Raw genomic sequence first — 15505 nt, forward strand, 5'->3', positions numbered from 1 at the left:
TGTAAAAAGTGAAAAAAGACCACTCTCATGTGCTTGTGAAGCGCTAAGCGGCAGAAAGCGGCCGCGCGGCCTCTCTGCAGTGCTCAATTGCCCCCCCCCCCCTCCGCGACTTCTCTGCATTGCTCGTTCGCCTGAAGTGACGAAGCGCGGTAGCAGCGGTGAGCGAATTGACCTTTGCGATACCTCGCCCCTCGCTTCAACGCGAACTACTAAGCGGCGAACGCCGCGCGCGCACGGCGCGGCCCTACGACTCGCCGAGATCGTAGCGGAGGTGGTGGCGGACGAGGCGCCTGAAGACGGCGGCGAGAACAAAGGCTTGCGCCCACCGGCTACCTTCGCCGAAGCCCTTGCTGGCCTGGAAGCCTTACAAAGCTTCTTCGCACGAAAGACAACGAAAATGCGGACAAGGGTCTGCAATGTGCGCAAAAGGAGTTGTTCCTGTCCATGGGTGTGACGCACCAGCAGAAAATACTCGAAGGGGCCCGAAAATTTGTTAGAATTAAAAGGACTTATTTTTGATGTATTTGTGCACCATAGCGCTACGTACGAACGGTGCGAGTTGTGAAGTATCGCGGCGCGCAAGCACATAGCGAGCAAGGGCCACGAAACTGCCCGCGCCTGCCAATGCTCGCAACCCGATAGCGCCTCTTCCTCTTCACAACCACAATCGCTCTCTCTCTCCGCATCCCGATAACGGCAGCGAACGAAACTTCAGGGAGCGGGCCGCCCCGGGCATGGCGACGCACGCGCGCGGGTACCATCGGAGGTAAGGGAGGAGGCCGGCAGGGAAGCGCATTTGGCCTCGGCAACCCCGTCGCTTCGGTGGCTCCCCTCGCCCTTCCTCTCAACTCCCTCGTAGCTCCCTTACCTTCGACTGTCTCTGTGTGCGCCCGCCGGCCTGGCGCCAGCTTAGCCCGCTCCCCTAAGTTTCGTTTTCTGCCTTTGAAGCGAGCGTTGGCCGGCGTGGGCAGTTTCGTTGGCCGGACTTCCGGCCAACGGACTTCGTTGCTTCCCTCTGCGCCGCAGCCGCTGCGTTGGCTGACGTCAGCATGTACACGCGTGTTCTGGCGCGACGCTGAAACGGCGACCTTACCATTTGAAAGAGGAAATTTTCGCCGCAGTATTTTTTATTGTGATAGCAATTATATGGACACTTTAAGCAGATTTCTGCCGTCGGCGTCGTCGGCGCCGTGAGGTTCCGTATAAAGCCCAAGGGCGATAAAATCGTCGCCGCGCGCCGTTTGTGCGAGTTTGTGCGTGCGTGGGACGCGCACTATCACGGAGAGCGAACGCACGGCGAAAAGCAAACGCAACTTCCGTGGCGCGAAACGCCGTGGTAGTATGAGAGGGAGGGAGGGAGGGGGGAGACGCTTTGCTGCGGCACCAAATGCGTATCTTGCAACCGGGGGCAAGGGGAACTGGCGACGCAATCTCCCACGCGAAAGGAGCAAAGCGGGAAGGCAGTGCGGGAGGGAGGGGGGGGGCGGCTTCTACTCTGCCAACAAATTGCATTCATGTACTTTGCGCTTTACGCTTGGTTCTTTATTATATGTTTGGGCCGGTACGGACTGCCGGTGTTGTCGGGCGCCGTATCTTGCAAGCGATCTCCCCACAGCTCTGACCTTTGTATGCGCTGTGCATTCGGCCGCTCAGTTTCCGTTGAAGCGATAGACCACACGAACCTTCGCTCGCTGCAGCGGCTGCACTTGCTGCCAGCATTTTGACAGTGGTTGTCTGCGGTCATCGAGTGCAATCTATTCATGTGTGCTTGTGCACGCTGACACCACGCTTGTTAATTCAGTTAGTAAGTGAATGTGTCAAAGTTTATGCAGCCGATAAAACTACTATCCCTACTTCGAATAGCTCTCTACTAATTTGCTATCGCAAAACTGCGACATTTTTTCTTTCTTCTTTATTTCTCCGCGCGGCGTTGAGGGATCTCTCCTAAGCTTTTGCTTTATGGCGGTGTCGGAGCATTGCCAGTCGGAGGCGCCGCCACGTGATTTGGTGTGCTGCTGAGAGCATTGTCGGTGCGTGGTTATGTTCGAATTAACTGTCGCAAATGCTTTCGCGTTCGAATTACTGAGCATTTTCGCCCATTGGAATACACATAACTTTGACGGGACCACAGCATCAGTTCGACTTAACGAGATTCGACTGTAACTGTTTTGCAAGAAATCTTTTCTGCCCTTGCACCTCAATATGGGCTTGTCAGCTTCAATTTTTACTGGATTCGGATCGTACGTTTTCCCGGATCGTACGTTTATTTTTCGCGTATTTTTTGAAAACGTATGAATGAGGTTCTACTGTATAGCTTTTCAGTGGAGCAATAAATTGACGCAGACGAGCGAACGTGTGAGCTGCCGCGCTGCTGCAGCAGCAGCCGACGCAGCCAACCGGTAGCCGGACTCGACCGCAGCGCCGTTAGTTCGCACGACCACCGCGCAGCCCACATGCTTGCGCTGGCCAATATGCGGTGCTGCGAAAGTGAGTTGGTTCTAGTAACGTTGATCTGGGCGGGATCATAGTCGCCAAGCAACCGACTGTGTCACACGGCTGTGCAATCTCTCATTGGTCCCCACGTCGAGTGGACGGACCACATCACAGCCTAGCTGATGCTTTGACTAGCGAGAAAGTAGACAAATACTGCTGCAGCAACGACGACCGCGGTAGCAACCCCGATGGCCTAAATGCTCCCTGCACTCGACGAGCTGACGCGTTCAGTGGCGTGTGAAAACATCTGTGAGATCTCATGCGCGCACTTTTACGCCTTTCAGAAGGCGATCGTTGACGATTTGGGCAAGAAGAAAATGCACACAGTTAGTAGAACCCTGTTGATACGTTGACGTTTCCTGGCACTGTTCTTCAATCGAGCATGCATAAACGACATACCCAAATTCTAATACACCTGGTAGAACCATTGCAGACAGAAAAGCAATCTAACAGCATTGAATAGATCGCTCAAGTCATTCCTCCGTGTTTTGTTACTTAGTAGTATTGACTAGACTTACACTTCTTGGTCTTTTTCAGCCTGTGTTCTTCTGCGTTCCAGCAATTCACCGTAGAACTTGGACTGTTCTTTCTTTTGAGCCTGTATGCGACAAGTAGAGAATTAGTATTTAAGATGGTAATGCATTATTCTGTAACTGCTTCTCACTGTTGCCCACCTGATGTTCACCCACAAGATAATAAAGCCTGAGAATAGGCTTGAAGGAACTGATTGGCCTTGACATCGAGACTGGCCTTGACAGTGCGCCCTATTTGCTCGGGTCAGATTAACAGTTTTACAGTGAACAGCTGTTAATGCTGTGCTCTAAGTCTGTTCATGTGTTATTCATGTGCAATCAAATGTTGTCAACACAATGACCGCAGTGGTGGCTATAGAGAATGACAGCAATCCTTGCACCAATGGCAAGAATGCAAGAGATCTGCACAAAAGGTAAGCACGACTTTAAAGCTGAGTAATGAAGAAGTTATGAAGTGGCGAATGGTGTCAGTCATCTATTCCTAAAGGGCTGAAGATTTTACAATGATCACTGCACTTATAAATTTGCACTTCAGGCTACACAGCAAGTTGTCCCGCCAGGATGGAAGGCAAGGCCTCTTCCAAGTAAAAAGCTGCAGAAAAGAAGGCCTACCTTGAGGTCAATGCCTCCAACGTGTCCCCTGCCAAAGAACTGTACGGTGTGCTTTTCTTTGTAGATGGGATTATAGTCAACGGCTGTGTCCTCCGAGGCATCCCAGTCGAAGACAAACTTGCGATCATTTAGTCGCCGCACACGCCGCTTTTTCTTCATGAGGCCCAGGTAGCGTTCCTGCAAGAGATAACAGCAGTTTCACAACTAGATAAAATGGACATTCTCTTCCATAAGCTATTGTCTAAACACACATACATAAAACTAATTTCACAATCGGCCTTCCACCACACCCCTTCTGCATGGCTTCTCATGGTTGCAGCTTTCAGTGAATTGAATGGCAACTCTGCATACCCCATAGGTTTAAAATGTCCATTTCTTTCTCCCTTTTCTTTTTCTTTATTCACGTACACACTACCGCAAAAAGAGAACATTCAGAAGCAGTCCACAGTGCGTGCACTGACAACACCAGCTAGGACCTCTGACAAAGCCTATGTGCAACTACCCTAAGTCCTCAGTCTAAGGGCCCATTCACACTTGCGACTAGGCGAGGTCGCACGACCAAGTTAGTCGCAAAGCGACCAGTCGCAAGTAGTCGCAAATGGTCGCTTTTCTCGAAATGCGACCATTTCGGGCCAGTCGCTCACTGCTCGATTTTTCAGTCGCGCGACCGCAGTCCCAGAACAGCTGAACCAATCAGATGCGAAGGAACAGGACGTCCGTATACGCTGATTCTTATTTTACGCGGCGATGACATTTCAAGCAGACGTGAACGGCATATCGTGGGACATTTCGGTTTAGCGACTCGTCGGTCGCATTTGTCAGTGTGAACATTGTTCGTCTTGAGTAGCTTTCTGGTCGCCAGTCGCAATCGGTCGCGTGACCTCGCCAAGTCGCAAGTGTGAATGGGCCCTAAGGCAGCCTCTCATCCAAGCATCACAGTGAGCACTACCAGCAATGTGGTGACAGCAGACGATGTGCTGTGAGCATGGTCAGGTCAGTCTATCATGTCTTTGCACCTTTTACACACATTTCCAAAAAGGGTGAGCAACCTGGGAATGATTTTAAGGTGACTACCTGGCACCAAACTGAATAGGCTGATGAGATGATAATGTCACTCCTTTAATGTGGAAACCAGAATCTGCATGAGTTCCACATACCCTTTGGCCAAACCATTACAGTCACAACCTGAAATGCATAGGTGATTGTCCTGTTAGCTAAACACTTCCAAAAACTACCAGCTGCAAAAACTTGGCCAACTTACCTTGATAGCTTCAAACTCCTTTTCTTTGTCCTTGTGTTCCCTAATCTTGTCTCTGTCGTCTTCATCATTTTCGACCTCACGGTACCGCTCTCGCTCTTTTCTCCGTCTGTCCAGGCGGTCGGAGACATCATCTGCGAGAGAGCAGGACATGGTTAAGAGGTGCTCAAAGCCAGACTTGCTTACACAGAACTCAATGGATGGCATCACAAGCAGCAAGTGAAAACCAGTAATAAATCTCGGATAAAGGCAGGCTACACTGGCACTTTAAAGTTGTGCTGATAGGTTGGTTCTATAATAGCAGTGAATGGCGTTGTGCTAGTACTGATCTCGAGGCTGCAAGTTCGATCCTGGCCATGGTGGCGACATTTATATGGGGTCAAAATGCAAAAACGCTCGTATACTTAGATTCAGGTGCATGTCAAAATGGTAAAAATTCCCCACTACGGTGTGTCTCATAATCATATTGTGGCATTGGCACGTAAAACCGCAAAATTACATTTTCTTCAATCAAGAGTAGTGGTCTGCACACCGCAAAATGATGTACAGTTGAACCCACTTTTAACAATATTGAAGTGCCACGAGAATTCTATTGTTATAACCGGTAATTGCTATAACCGGGTTGCATGAAAAAAATTAATATAAAGGGATGGCATAGCTATTGTAAGGAAACTATAATGGTGGGGAGGCCAGTGCCCCTCCCCACCACTTTCCTCCATCCGGCTGCTGATTGTAACTCTGCTTCCCCCACACTCCGATCACGTGTAACAAGCCGCGGCTGTCGGCATTCAAGAATGGCACTGCTATAACAACTGCAAAAAGGGGTCATGGGCGGGAAGTGACATACGAGCTCCGCCGAGGCATCGCTTTGGTGGACTCAAAAGGGACCTTTTAGAAAATGCGAGATTACCGCGGCAGCCCCTCAGCTTGAGAAGACCAGAAGAAATGCTGGGGCGATATCACCACAAGCATCTCACCACGTACTTCTCACTGGCTTGCACGAGAAAACCATATGTCCGTCAGCTTTGCTTGCTTTATGCGAAGCTTGCCAACATCCTTCTCCAAGGCATCCCGGTGCTCCACGTAGTGCAACGGAAGGTCCCTCACGAAAACGAAGCCCCGGAGGGACTGAATAATCTGCAGGGCCTCCTGTGAGGACAACGTTGAGGCAGCCTGCCCTACCTCGTCATCGCTCCCGACGTCGCCATCTGATGCAAGCACGTTCGAGATGATCGCCTCACCGGTTAGAAGCACTCCATTTCCAAATCTATAGCAGTGTGCTTTATTTTCACCGGCAACGTCGTGCATTGCCGATGATCAGCGGGCAGAACAGCCGTCTTCCGTTTCGGCGGCAAGTCAAACGAGGCCGAGAAACCATGTAGCCAGGAACGACTTCAACGCAACCAACAAAGATGAGCCCGAGCGCATTAAACCGTTGGCAGAACTGTGTGGAATGAGGGGCCAGCCGGCCAACGCCAGTGTGCTATCTTGGAGCAGCACGCAGAGCTATCAGGCTATTGGCGCAGTTGGCACGGTCCATTCGTGTTACGGAGGGTGGTGCGGCGTAGAGCTATGGCCGCAGCCCATTCGTTTTTGGAGGGGTGGAAGAGTGACAGGAGCAAGGCGCACAAGGCTGGCGATGTGAAGGACGCTGGAAAATAGCGCGGCGGTGTGCGGTGGCTTGAATTTCCATTTTTAACAGCGGAGCTATTCTTAGTCGAGCCTTCGCCGTCTGTCAGGTGTCACGCAGATCACGTGACCAGCAGAAGAGGAGAGGCGCAATGGGGAGGAGGTGCCCAATGAGAGGCCACGCTGGGAGCAAGGAGGAGAGCCGCACCCAGAAACAGAAAGAAACCTCATAAAAAAATAAAATTAAAAAAAATTACACCATCTTCCCATAGGGGAACCCTGAGTAGTATGCGAAGCAGCCATGGGGTCGACTCAAGGTAGTTTTATCAGCTGTATAAACTTGGACATGCAGCAGCACCAGCAACGCGCAGAACTGTTGTCGACGCCGTCGGCGTTTTGCCTGCGTTCGCACCGAATGCGTGCGGCGTTGGTGACTGTTGCCGGTGCCTCTGGGGCGCCTACCGTCGCGCCTCTAACCTAAGCTGCTTTGCATTATCGCCCATGGAGCCGCAGGTGTTGCCATTCGTTGCGCAATCCGGAGAGGAGAGGAGCGTCGGAGAGAAGAGGAGGAATGTCGAGAGAAGAGGAGATGAGACAAGGAGAGGAGGGGGAGGAGGATGCGCATGCGCAGTGCGGACGCCACACGGCGGATTCAGGGAGGGGCATAGGCCCGAGCATAAGATGCTTCGCCATCTAAAAAAAACACACACTGAGAGAACCGCAAATATGTAGCAGCACCAACGAGGCAACACGCAGAGCTGCTGCCGACGCCGTCCGCGTTCCCCTGCGTTTGCACTGAACGTGCACGGTGTCCGCGACGGCAGCTGATGCATCCTCTGTCGGCGGCTCGGCAGGTTTCGACCAGAAAACTGGACACTCGTCGAGTAGCGTCGGAAGTCGCTGCCTCTTATCGCCTCACAACGTTTCAATATAAGTTCCTGTTGTACATCTGTGTTTACTTGTGTTTAAGAAATTGCATCACGTGCAACACATGCACATGTAACACTCGTAACACTCGGGTTCTCAAAGTGGGTTCCGCGGAACCTACGGGTTCGCACCTGCTCGGGGTTTCGCGACCAGATTTCCTGGTCCGCTCTCGAAACTAAAACGGCAAACACGAGGTGCGCTTGATGTCGAGTGTCGCACATCACAGTGTGTAACAGCAACGCGCGAACTGCGCAATAAATACGCAAGCAGCTTGTAGGAGTTTTCGCACTTGAATCTCGGAGGCCTAGCTTACCACCATGCGCCTCTATTTGTAGATAGGGTAGGTTATCGCCTGCGCACCGCACAACGTGTCCAACCGAAACGAAGCGGCGCAATATCGTACGCGGCACGTTCCTTTGTGTTGTAAAGCCTTTATTCTTGCGTTTATGTGTTTACTCCGTAAGTGCGTAGTCGCTATCTCTGAGATAACCACCGCAATTGCATCACTCGATGCGCGCAACACTGCGTATGCCTCCCACAGCGTCGATAACACTTCTGCAGCGAAAGGTAGTTTCGTTTTGACACTCGGTGTTTAAGCAATTGCATCACGTGCAACACATGCACATGTAACACTCGGTGTAACTAACACAGCTTCGCTGTTCGACCATCTTCATGGAAGTGAAGGGATGGTGATTTTTTTTTTTCTTGCTTTCTTTTCAAGAATTTCGCATTCCATTACCTTTCGGCATGGACCCCCAGTGGCCAGACTGCATCATAATAACAATAATGCGGCATGGGGGCATTGTAGTAAGCGGGTTATTTCACCATAGAAAACATACAAAAGTTGACGGGGCAGCAGCTTCTCATTGTTATAACCGATATATTGTTAAAACCGTATCGTTATAAGTGGGTTCAACTGTAATAGTGAAAGGCAAGTGGCAAAACTGCGTGAAAATTACGCAATGGTTTTGGTAATCAGATTAGAAGGTTCTAGTCTTCCAACTCCCATGATCAATGAAGACCTGGATCAGCACAACAGCCCGACAGGTGGGCAACAGAAGAACAATGCCAATCCAGGAAAAATGAACCCTGAAGTTGTTTTCATTATTATGTTAAAGTAACCTCTTTAGTGGGTGAATTAGTGGAGGAGAAATATAAGTGCAGCCAAAAAAAAAAAAGCTACATGACTTGGCAGTTTTATAAACTAATGGTTCTAACCTGATGCATGGAACAGCCTTTTGAATTTTTGTGATTGTTGGGCTCTGTTCGTTCTGGCTATCTCATTGAACCCAGCTGTGGCATGTGCAGCATTACCTCTAATTTGAACAGAGAAATAAAAAGCTTAAAAACTAACATTGACATCTGCCACATCACTTATTGCCTAAGAGTTAATAATCGACAAGTATGACCATCATCTTAGATGCTTGGTAGTTTCTTGGCATCATGCACTAAGGTAACAATTTTACTTGGTCCTTTTTGCGCACGTGGCTCATTTTTTGACAATGTCCTTGGCTGACAATTTCACAATTTTTCTTGGCACTTAAATGTCCTCTGGCAATTCCTTCTTTGCCTAATTCTCTAGCAACTGGAGATGCTGTTTTTATTTTGCTAGGTGGTTTTTGTACTATGTCTCAGTTATGGTTGCTGTTTGTATTGTGAAAGGCCATCTGTGCGTTCTTGTTTACCGCTGTTTTATGCTGCCAGTGTATCTTTTGTATGTCATTAGTGTAATAGGGCCAGTCAAGCTGCCGTGTAGGCAGCCTTTTCACCATCTCACTAAACCACATATGTACATTTTTCATGTGTCATGTGGTTGAATAGACGACCTAAATTAATCATAAAACATACTGAAAGGGCAGGAGCAGTAAAACAATGCATTCTGTTCCTCCATGCACAAACTCTCTCACTAACAAATGACTATCTGCAGCGAAGCAGCATATCCAGCCATGGGACAGTCTAGAAAAGTGGCAGCTGCCTGAGGACCGTCAAAAGCACCAAGACAGTGCCTCCACTGTTGTGATGCTCACCGGAAGTGCGCTTGGCCTGCTCAAAAAACTGTTGCCGCTTCTTCCGCTCTTCCTCCATCCTCTGACGCTGCTCCTGGACCTCCTGCTGACGACGCTTCAGGGCTTCAGCCGCCCGTTGCTCCTTTGTCAGGAACACTGGCTGAAAGATGAGAGAGTTCATTAAATGCATTTCTTTTTTTACTTGGCCTCTATGCTAAAATGTGGTAAGCAAAACACAGGGATAGAGAGTAAATAGGCAAAGTTACAACCCTCAGCAAATTATGCAGCACATTATCCTCCTGTGGCAGTCTCAAATGCAGTAGCACGGGTAGCATGCAGTGATAAATTTCTAAGACGGCAATAAAAGGAAACATTTTCTGCATAAAGAAACTTTCAGACGATGTGCAACCAGAGACATTGTGAAAATGAGAATTACACACTTTTTGCATGTAGAAATTATGTTTGACAACAAAACATTTGCTTCATGCTATGCACATGTTAAAGTTAGAAAGGACCCACAATTTTTGCAAACAACGTTAATTTCTAAGACGAAAGTGTCATCAAGAACCACAGCCCTGATCACACCATACCCTTTATGATTGTGGCATTTTGTACTGAAATGTGACTGCTCAGTGTGGTGCACTTCTTACTGTGATAGCAATTATATGGGCACTCCAGGCGCATTTCTGCCTTCAGCGTCACCGTAATGTTCAGTATGAAGTCCAAGTGCAATAACATTGTGGCAGCGCGACGTATGCTGTGTGTGCGACTGAAAGTGTGCGAGGATGAGCTGAGGATTGCGGCTCTATCTCTAGCGTGTAAGGCAGGAAAGCAGGGAGGAAATGCGCCATCTTCGATTGCATGCACAACACCAGGGGGAACGTCCTACTCTGGCGTCAACTGTGTATGGCGCACCTGAGCGCGGCCGCGTCGGCCCTATCTTGAAAGCGGTCTGCGATGGGGATAGATGCGTAGGCACACCGACGGCTGATCACTTCATGTGTGCTGCGTTCTCGCTGCTTAGTTCGCATTGAAGCAAAAGGAAGCATGAAGGTCAATTTGCTTGCTGTTACCGCCCCGCTTCCTAAAGCCGTGTTTTGACAGCGAGTGTGCTCTGTCATCAAGTGAGATGTGTTCATCTTTGCCTGTGTGCACGTGACACCATGCTTGTTAATTTAGTTAGTACGTAAATGTTTACAAGTTTATACGGCCGATAAAACTACTATCCTTACTTCATACAGCTGTTTAATAATTTGCAATCGCAATCGATGCTTCGCCTTTCCGAGAAAACTGCAGCTTTTTTCAGCACATAAGGGTTAACATAAGGCCCTGCCCGAAATAAACATGCCTTACGCAAGAGAATCGGATTGTAACATCATGTGCAGTTATAAAACAGGAACATGTTGGCATCACATGCACATCACATAGAAAACAATGCTCCGTTCAGCGGCATCACCATCAGCTGTGCCACCGATAAAGAAGAGGGCGGTCATGTTAACAGCCATAGTGTGTGGACATTGAACCATTGAATGGGCTGGCGGCAGCCATTGCCACTGCGCACATCTTCACATCTACCAGCGATGGCTGCTAACATGGGTGTCCTTCTCTTTGTTGGTGGCACGGCTCATGGCAATGCCACTACACTCTGCATATGGAGATTCCAACGAGGTTGAACACTCCCAAGAAATGTGTGCAGCTGGATCCCATTTAAGTGCACAAATTGCACTCAGCATCTCTGTGATACCAACTGTTTTATGGGCTGCCATAACACACAAAATGGCCTGCTTTCCATTTGTGATATAGAGTGAGAAAGAATGCAGACATACCTTATAAGCATTCTTCTTTTGCACTAGACACCCATTTCAGCTCTTCTCAACAATCCCAGAAATTAGGTGTCCCAATACTTAACTTTGGATCCACTAAGCACACATACAAGTACTTTTAGGTGCAATTCAAATGCTTTCCCTCAGGCAAAAAGGTATAAAGGAAACACTAGAAGGCCATAACAAGGCTACAGTCAGCTGGACTGAACAATTCTGCAACATAGTGAGTGACAACAGCCAAGGCACTTGGGCTTTTTAAGTTTGACAAACTTTAAATATGGCAAATCAGTTCAGCAGAAACCTGCTAGGTAAAGGCCACATTTAGTGCCCCTGCACTTCGAGTTGTCGATTAATTCGCCCTCGGTCTGCGATCTGCTAGCTTCCTGGTTAACTCATATGGCAGAGTGACCACCTTAAAGAAAGGTGTTATGCCCGGGTTCAATCTCTTTGGACCAGAATGAATTTTTCTTCGGCTGCTAACTTTCTTTTTGAGGAACCCATACGGATTTCCTTTATATTTTGATGTTACACTGTGCTGAATGACAATTTTTCCCTTCCTTGACAAGCTTTACTACAGCAAAATTTAGCTAAACAACAAAGTCACCTGGTTACCTAAGGCAGCCACAAGTCTTCAAAAACAGCTTCAATGCCATGTCTAAGAGCTCCCCTTCTCAATAAATATCTGTGTGATAATGACTTGCTAACTGCAGATCCATTAAGATTTGAGCTATCCAGACAGTTAGCAAGAGAGAAAAGCTGAGTCAGATTCAAAGAGCGTGAGGAAAGTTGTCAAAAATGTTCAGCAGACCTTGCTGCGGGCATCTTCTTCAGCCTTCTTTTTGGCCATCAGTTCTTCCAGAGAAAGTGGCTCCTTCTTTGAAGAAGTCTCCTCCTGGTCCTCATCTCTGAATAATAACAACGAAAAAAGTAATACCAGGCAAATGAGGACCGCCTGCATGCTTACTTGCCTATGCAGCTCATATTAAAGGAGTCCTGACATGAAATATTGAAGCCCAACTGTCCCTGAGATTACATTTTTACATAATTAAGTCAGCCATTGCCTGAAACATAAAAGTAAACCATGTATGTCGGGATATCAGGCCTGTACAAGTATAAAAATCATGTATATCTAACACACTGTTGGAATTGACGTAATGCGAAGCTTTGGGTGAGCACATAAACAATGTTTTAATAAAAATTGTGCCTATGCATTTGTATTTGGCTGTGCTGCAATGACATTTTGAAAGGTGTTTACTCTGAAATGTGCAATACAACCCTGAAAGATTTAACCCATAACTTCGAGGCAGCCAGGGAACTTTGCCGTTGTTTAATGTCGCCCTTTACATGTAGAGCAATGCATAAACTTACGTCCTCTCCAGGAAATTCTTTCACAGGCTTCTGCTTATCATTGATGCCACACCCATCCAAACAAAACCAAAGCCAATTGCAAACATTCCCAAAGTCGTCTTGCACAAAGTGTTTCATAAAATAACAATTCACAGATGTGCACAATGGTCACAGTGGCAACATAAGTGCTAATATCACTGTATAGAGTTGAGTAGAGTCAGTTGGATCATTTATCAAGTTAAGCACCACTCAGAACATTTCACCCTCACCTATGCCAAATTGCATCTGCAGGTGCCATTCGGGGCACTCAGATTCCACCATATTCCATTTTCGCAGTTTCGAACCAATCAGAGGCTGCAGGAGCCCTGTGAGCCAATCAGAGATGGCACGATGGCAAATTTGACAATATGACAGAATTGTCACCCCTGCTCTCACTAACGCCAGAAGTACACGCAGCGCTACTCAGGACAGCACATCAACGAAACGTGAAACCCAGAGGAAGAAGTGAATAAAGATTCGTCTTAAAAGCTTTGATGAACAGTGACACTCCAGAGCCTACAGGGCAATATCGTGCAGCACAGTTTTCAGTGACATAGTAACACATGCGCAGGGTGACTGTGCTGTGTTGCATCGTATTCTACTCTACAAGGATCAAGAATAAAAACTGGTGACTGCAATAAATGAAGACTAGATTATCTGCTATGTGTCAGTTTCTTTACGCACTGTATAAGTTCAATAGCTGAAGGGATACTGGGCATACCCAATGTTAAGCTCATGAAAGCAAAAGCAAAGGAGCTTGTAAAAAATTAGTATGTTCCCCCTAAAAATGGCCTCCTTAAATCTAACCTATATTGAAGCATTACACGCACTTGTCTCTGCCAGCTGCGTCATTGGTCTTGCCATCTTCATCCTTTCCTCGGTCCTTGCGTCTCTCTTTGTCGCGTCCTTTGTCCCTGTCTCGGTCTTTCTTCTTCTCCCGACTACGTGACCGGGACCTGCATTTTGTAGTGAAGAAAGCTCAGTTACCAAAACAGAAAGCACTGTTTACACAACATTTCCATGCCCATAAAAATAGTTCACTCAATCATAGCACTGGTGTGCTGCACTGTATTGTGATATAAGTACACTGTCACTTCCAGCTGTCCCGGTAAAGTTACCCTTCTCTCTTCAACCCTGTGGTGCAAAAACACCATGTTCAATAAACATTTGCATTCACTACCCTCAAATTGCCACTCCACTTTACTCCTCTCAGCCTAGTGTTAATAATACAAGCAACAATTTAAGACATTCAAACACCATTTATGCAATATAGTTACATCTGTGCAACCAATGTAAACTTTTTTTTTCAACAGCATATCATTTATAAAGTCCCCGGCACAAGTTTAGAAAACACCTTCAGGAATATTTGAGGACTTATCCCAGCACTAGTGTCGACAGTCTTCAACATTGTGATCAGTTGCAAGGCACTAGAAACATTCTTAGTTGCATTAGTGTTCCCTTGAGATAGAAATTGTACTGCTGACATGTTTACGCCAACAGATAAATTGCAGGAAATGTTTCTGTGCACCATGATTAAGCACAGTTCCCCAAGACATCGCCTGTAGTGCTGTTCCTCTCGTCCACGTCTGCTGGTTTGCCTGAACGCTACTGCGTCTCTGCCACGCTAAAATTGTCTATTTGCTGCTATATGGTTGAATATTCTAAAAGATCTCAAGAGTGAAGCACTTCCATACCTTTTCTCTCTACTCCGTGACCTTTTTCTTCGTTCCTTGCTCCTAGACCTGGTAAAAAAAAAAAAAAAAAATGTCTGCGTATGTAGATTTCTACGTAACATACATACATCAATGTCACTTTCGCAAAACGACTGCAAAAATTATGGCAATAGCTACAAGAGCAGGAGTCTCGTTGCCCCACTGACGCTTCCAAATCTCATAGCTTTCAACTTCGTAAGTTTCGCAGCGGACCGAGTGCGTTGTTCAGAGACACTTTCGGTCACGCGCGGTGTGTCTTCCAAGCTTTTAGGCAAACACTGTACATGTTAGAATTGAGAGCTCAAATTAAAATTTTTGGCGTAGAACTGGCAGAAACTGCACGCAAGAATGAAAAAGACATGAGAAACTGTCTACATCAAACACTCATTGACACTACATTCATGTCACCCTGGTTCGAACACCAGAAAAAGGCAACACAGTATGGCACTGGCTTACCTGTGTCGTTTCTCGCGTCCACGCTCGAGATCTCGACCGCGGTCAGCTTTCCTTGGTTCAATTGTGGACTGTAGTCCTTTCTGCAACCGTGCCTCGTCGTCGGAAGTCATGCTCGGTTTCTTCTACAATCGGAAAGTGGCAAGAAGACTGCAGGTGAAAACTTTACACCGCGCTGCAATGGACTACTTTAATTTTTGCAGAGCGTACGAATTTCACGGCTGCAAGTTATATACCACGCTAAGGTAAATCTAGGTAAGATAAATGTTTTTCTGCACTGTAAAACTTGTTCGCGCGGTCTGGCAATGACTGCAGTAGTTACTGCGTCTCGATGCATTGAACGCATCTGTCGCGATACATTTTAGCTTCAGTACACTAACGTTATTGAAATATACAGCAGCTTTACTTACAGTGAGTGTCTAAATGTCTGTGGTAAATTCAATCATGTCAACGTTGATCATTCGTTCACGCTCCTCGGCGCGTCTGATATAAACATTGAAAGTGCCGAAATTTGGTAATGATGATGATGATCAAATGTACGCAAAATTTATAAACAACCGTGCTTTAATCCTCCAGTAATTTAACATTTTTTGTGACCATAATTAGTTAAAACGTATATATTTATATTATAAAGTGCCCTCGTGATGTTTCACGCACAACCATCGCACAACGT

At 47.2% G+C, this 15505-nt stretch overlaps 1 protein-coding gene across 1 annotated transcript in view; it reads right to left on the bottom strand.

Moving 5' to 3' along the window:
- The window catches only part of LOC119440527 (probable ATP-dependent RNA helicase DDX23), an 18772-nt gene extending 3395 nt beyond the window's left edge, over positions 1–15377 (bottom strand). Inside the window, exons 1-9 of the mRNA XM_049662954.1 lie at positions 15243–15377; positions 14836–14957; positions 14362–14409; positions 13498–13623; positions 12090–12186; positions 9480–9618; positions 4900–5030; positions 3639–3815; positions 3012–3091 (exon numbers count right to left, since the gene is read on the bottom strand). Coding sequence (XP_049518911.1) covers positions 3012–3091; positions 3639–3815; positions 4900–5030; positions 9480–9618; positions 12090–12186; positions 13498–13623; positions 14362–14409; positions 14836–14945 — 908 coding nt within the window. The 5' untranslated portion in view covers positions 14946–14957; positions 15243–15377. The remainder of the gene's footprint in view (positions 1–3011; positions 3092–3638; positions 3816–4899; positions 5031–9479; positions 9619–12089; positions 12187–13497; positions 13624–14361; positions 14410–14835; positions 14958–15242) is intronic.
- Between the last annotated feature and the right edge of the window lie 128 nt (positions 15378–15505).

Source organism: Dermacentor silvarum, chromosome 2 (genome assembly GCF_013339745.2).
Source record: "Dermacentor silvarum isolate Dsil-2018 chromosome 2, BIME_Dsil_1.4, whole genome shotgun sequence".
NCBI lineage: Eukaryota > Metazoa > Arthropoda > Arachnida > Ixodida > Ixodidae > Dermacentor > Dermacentor silvarum.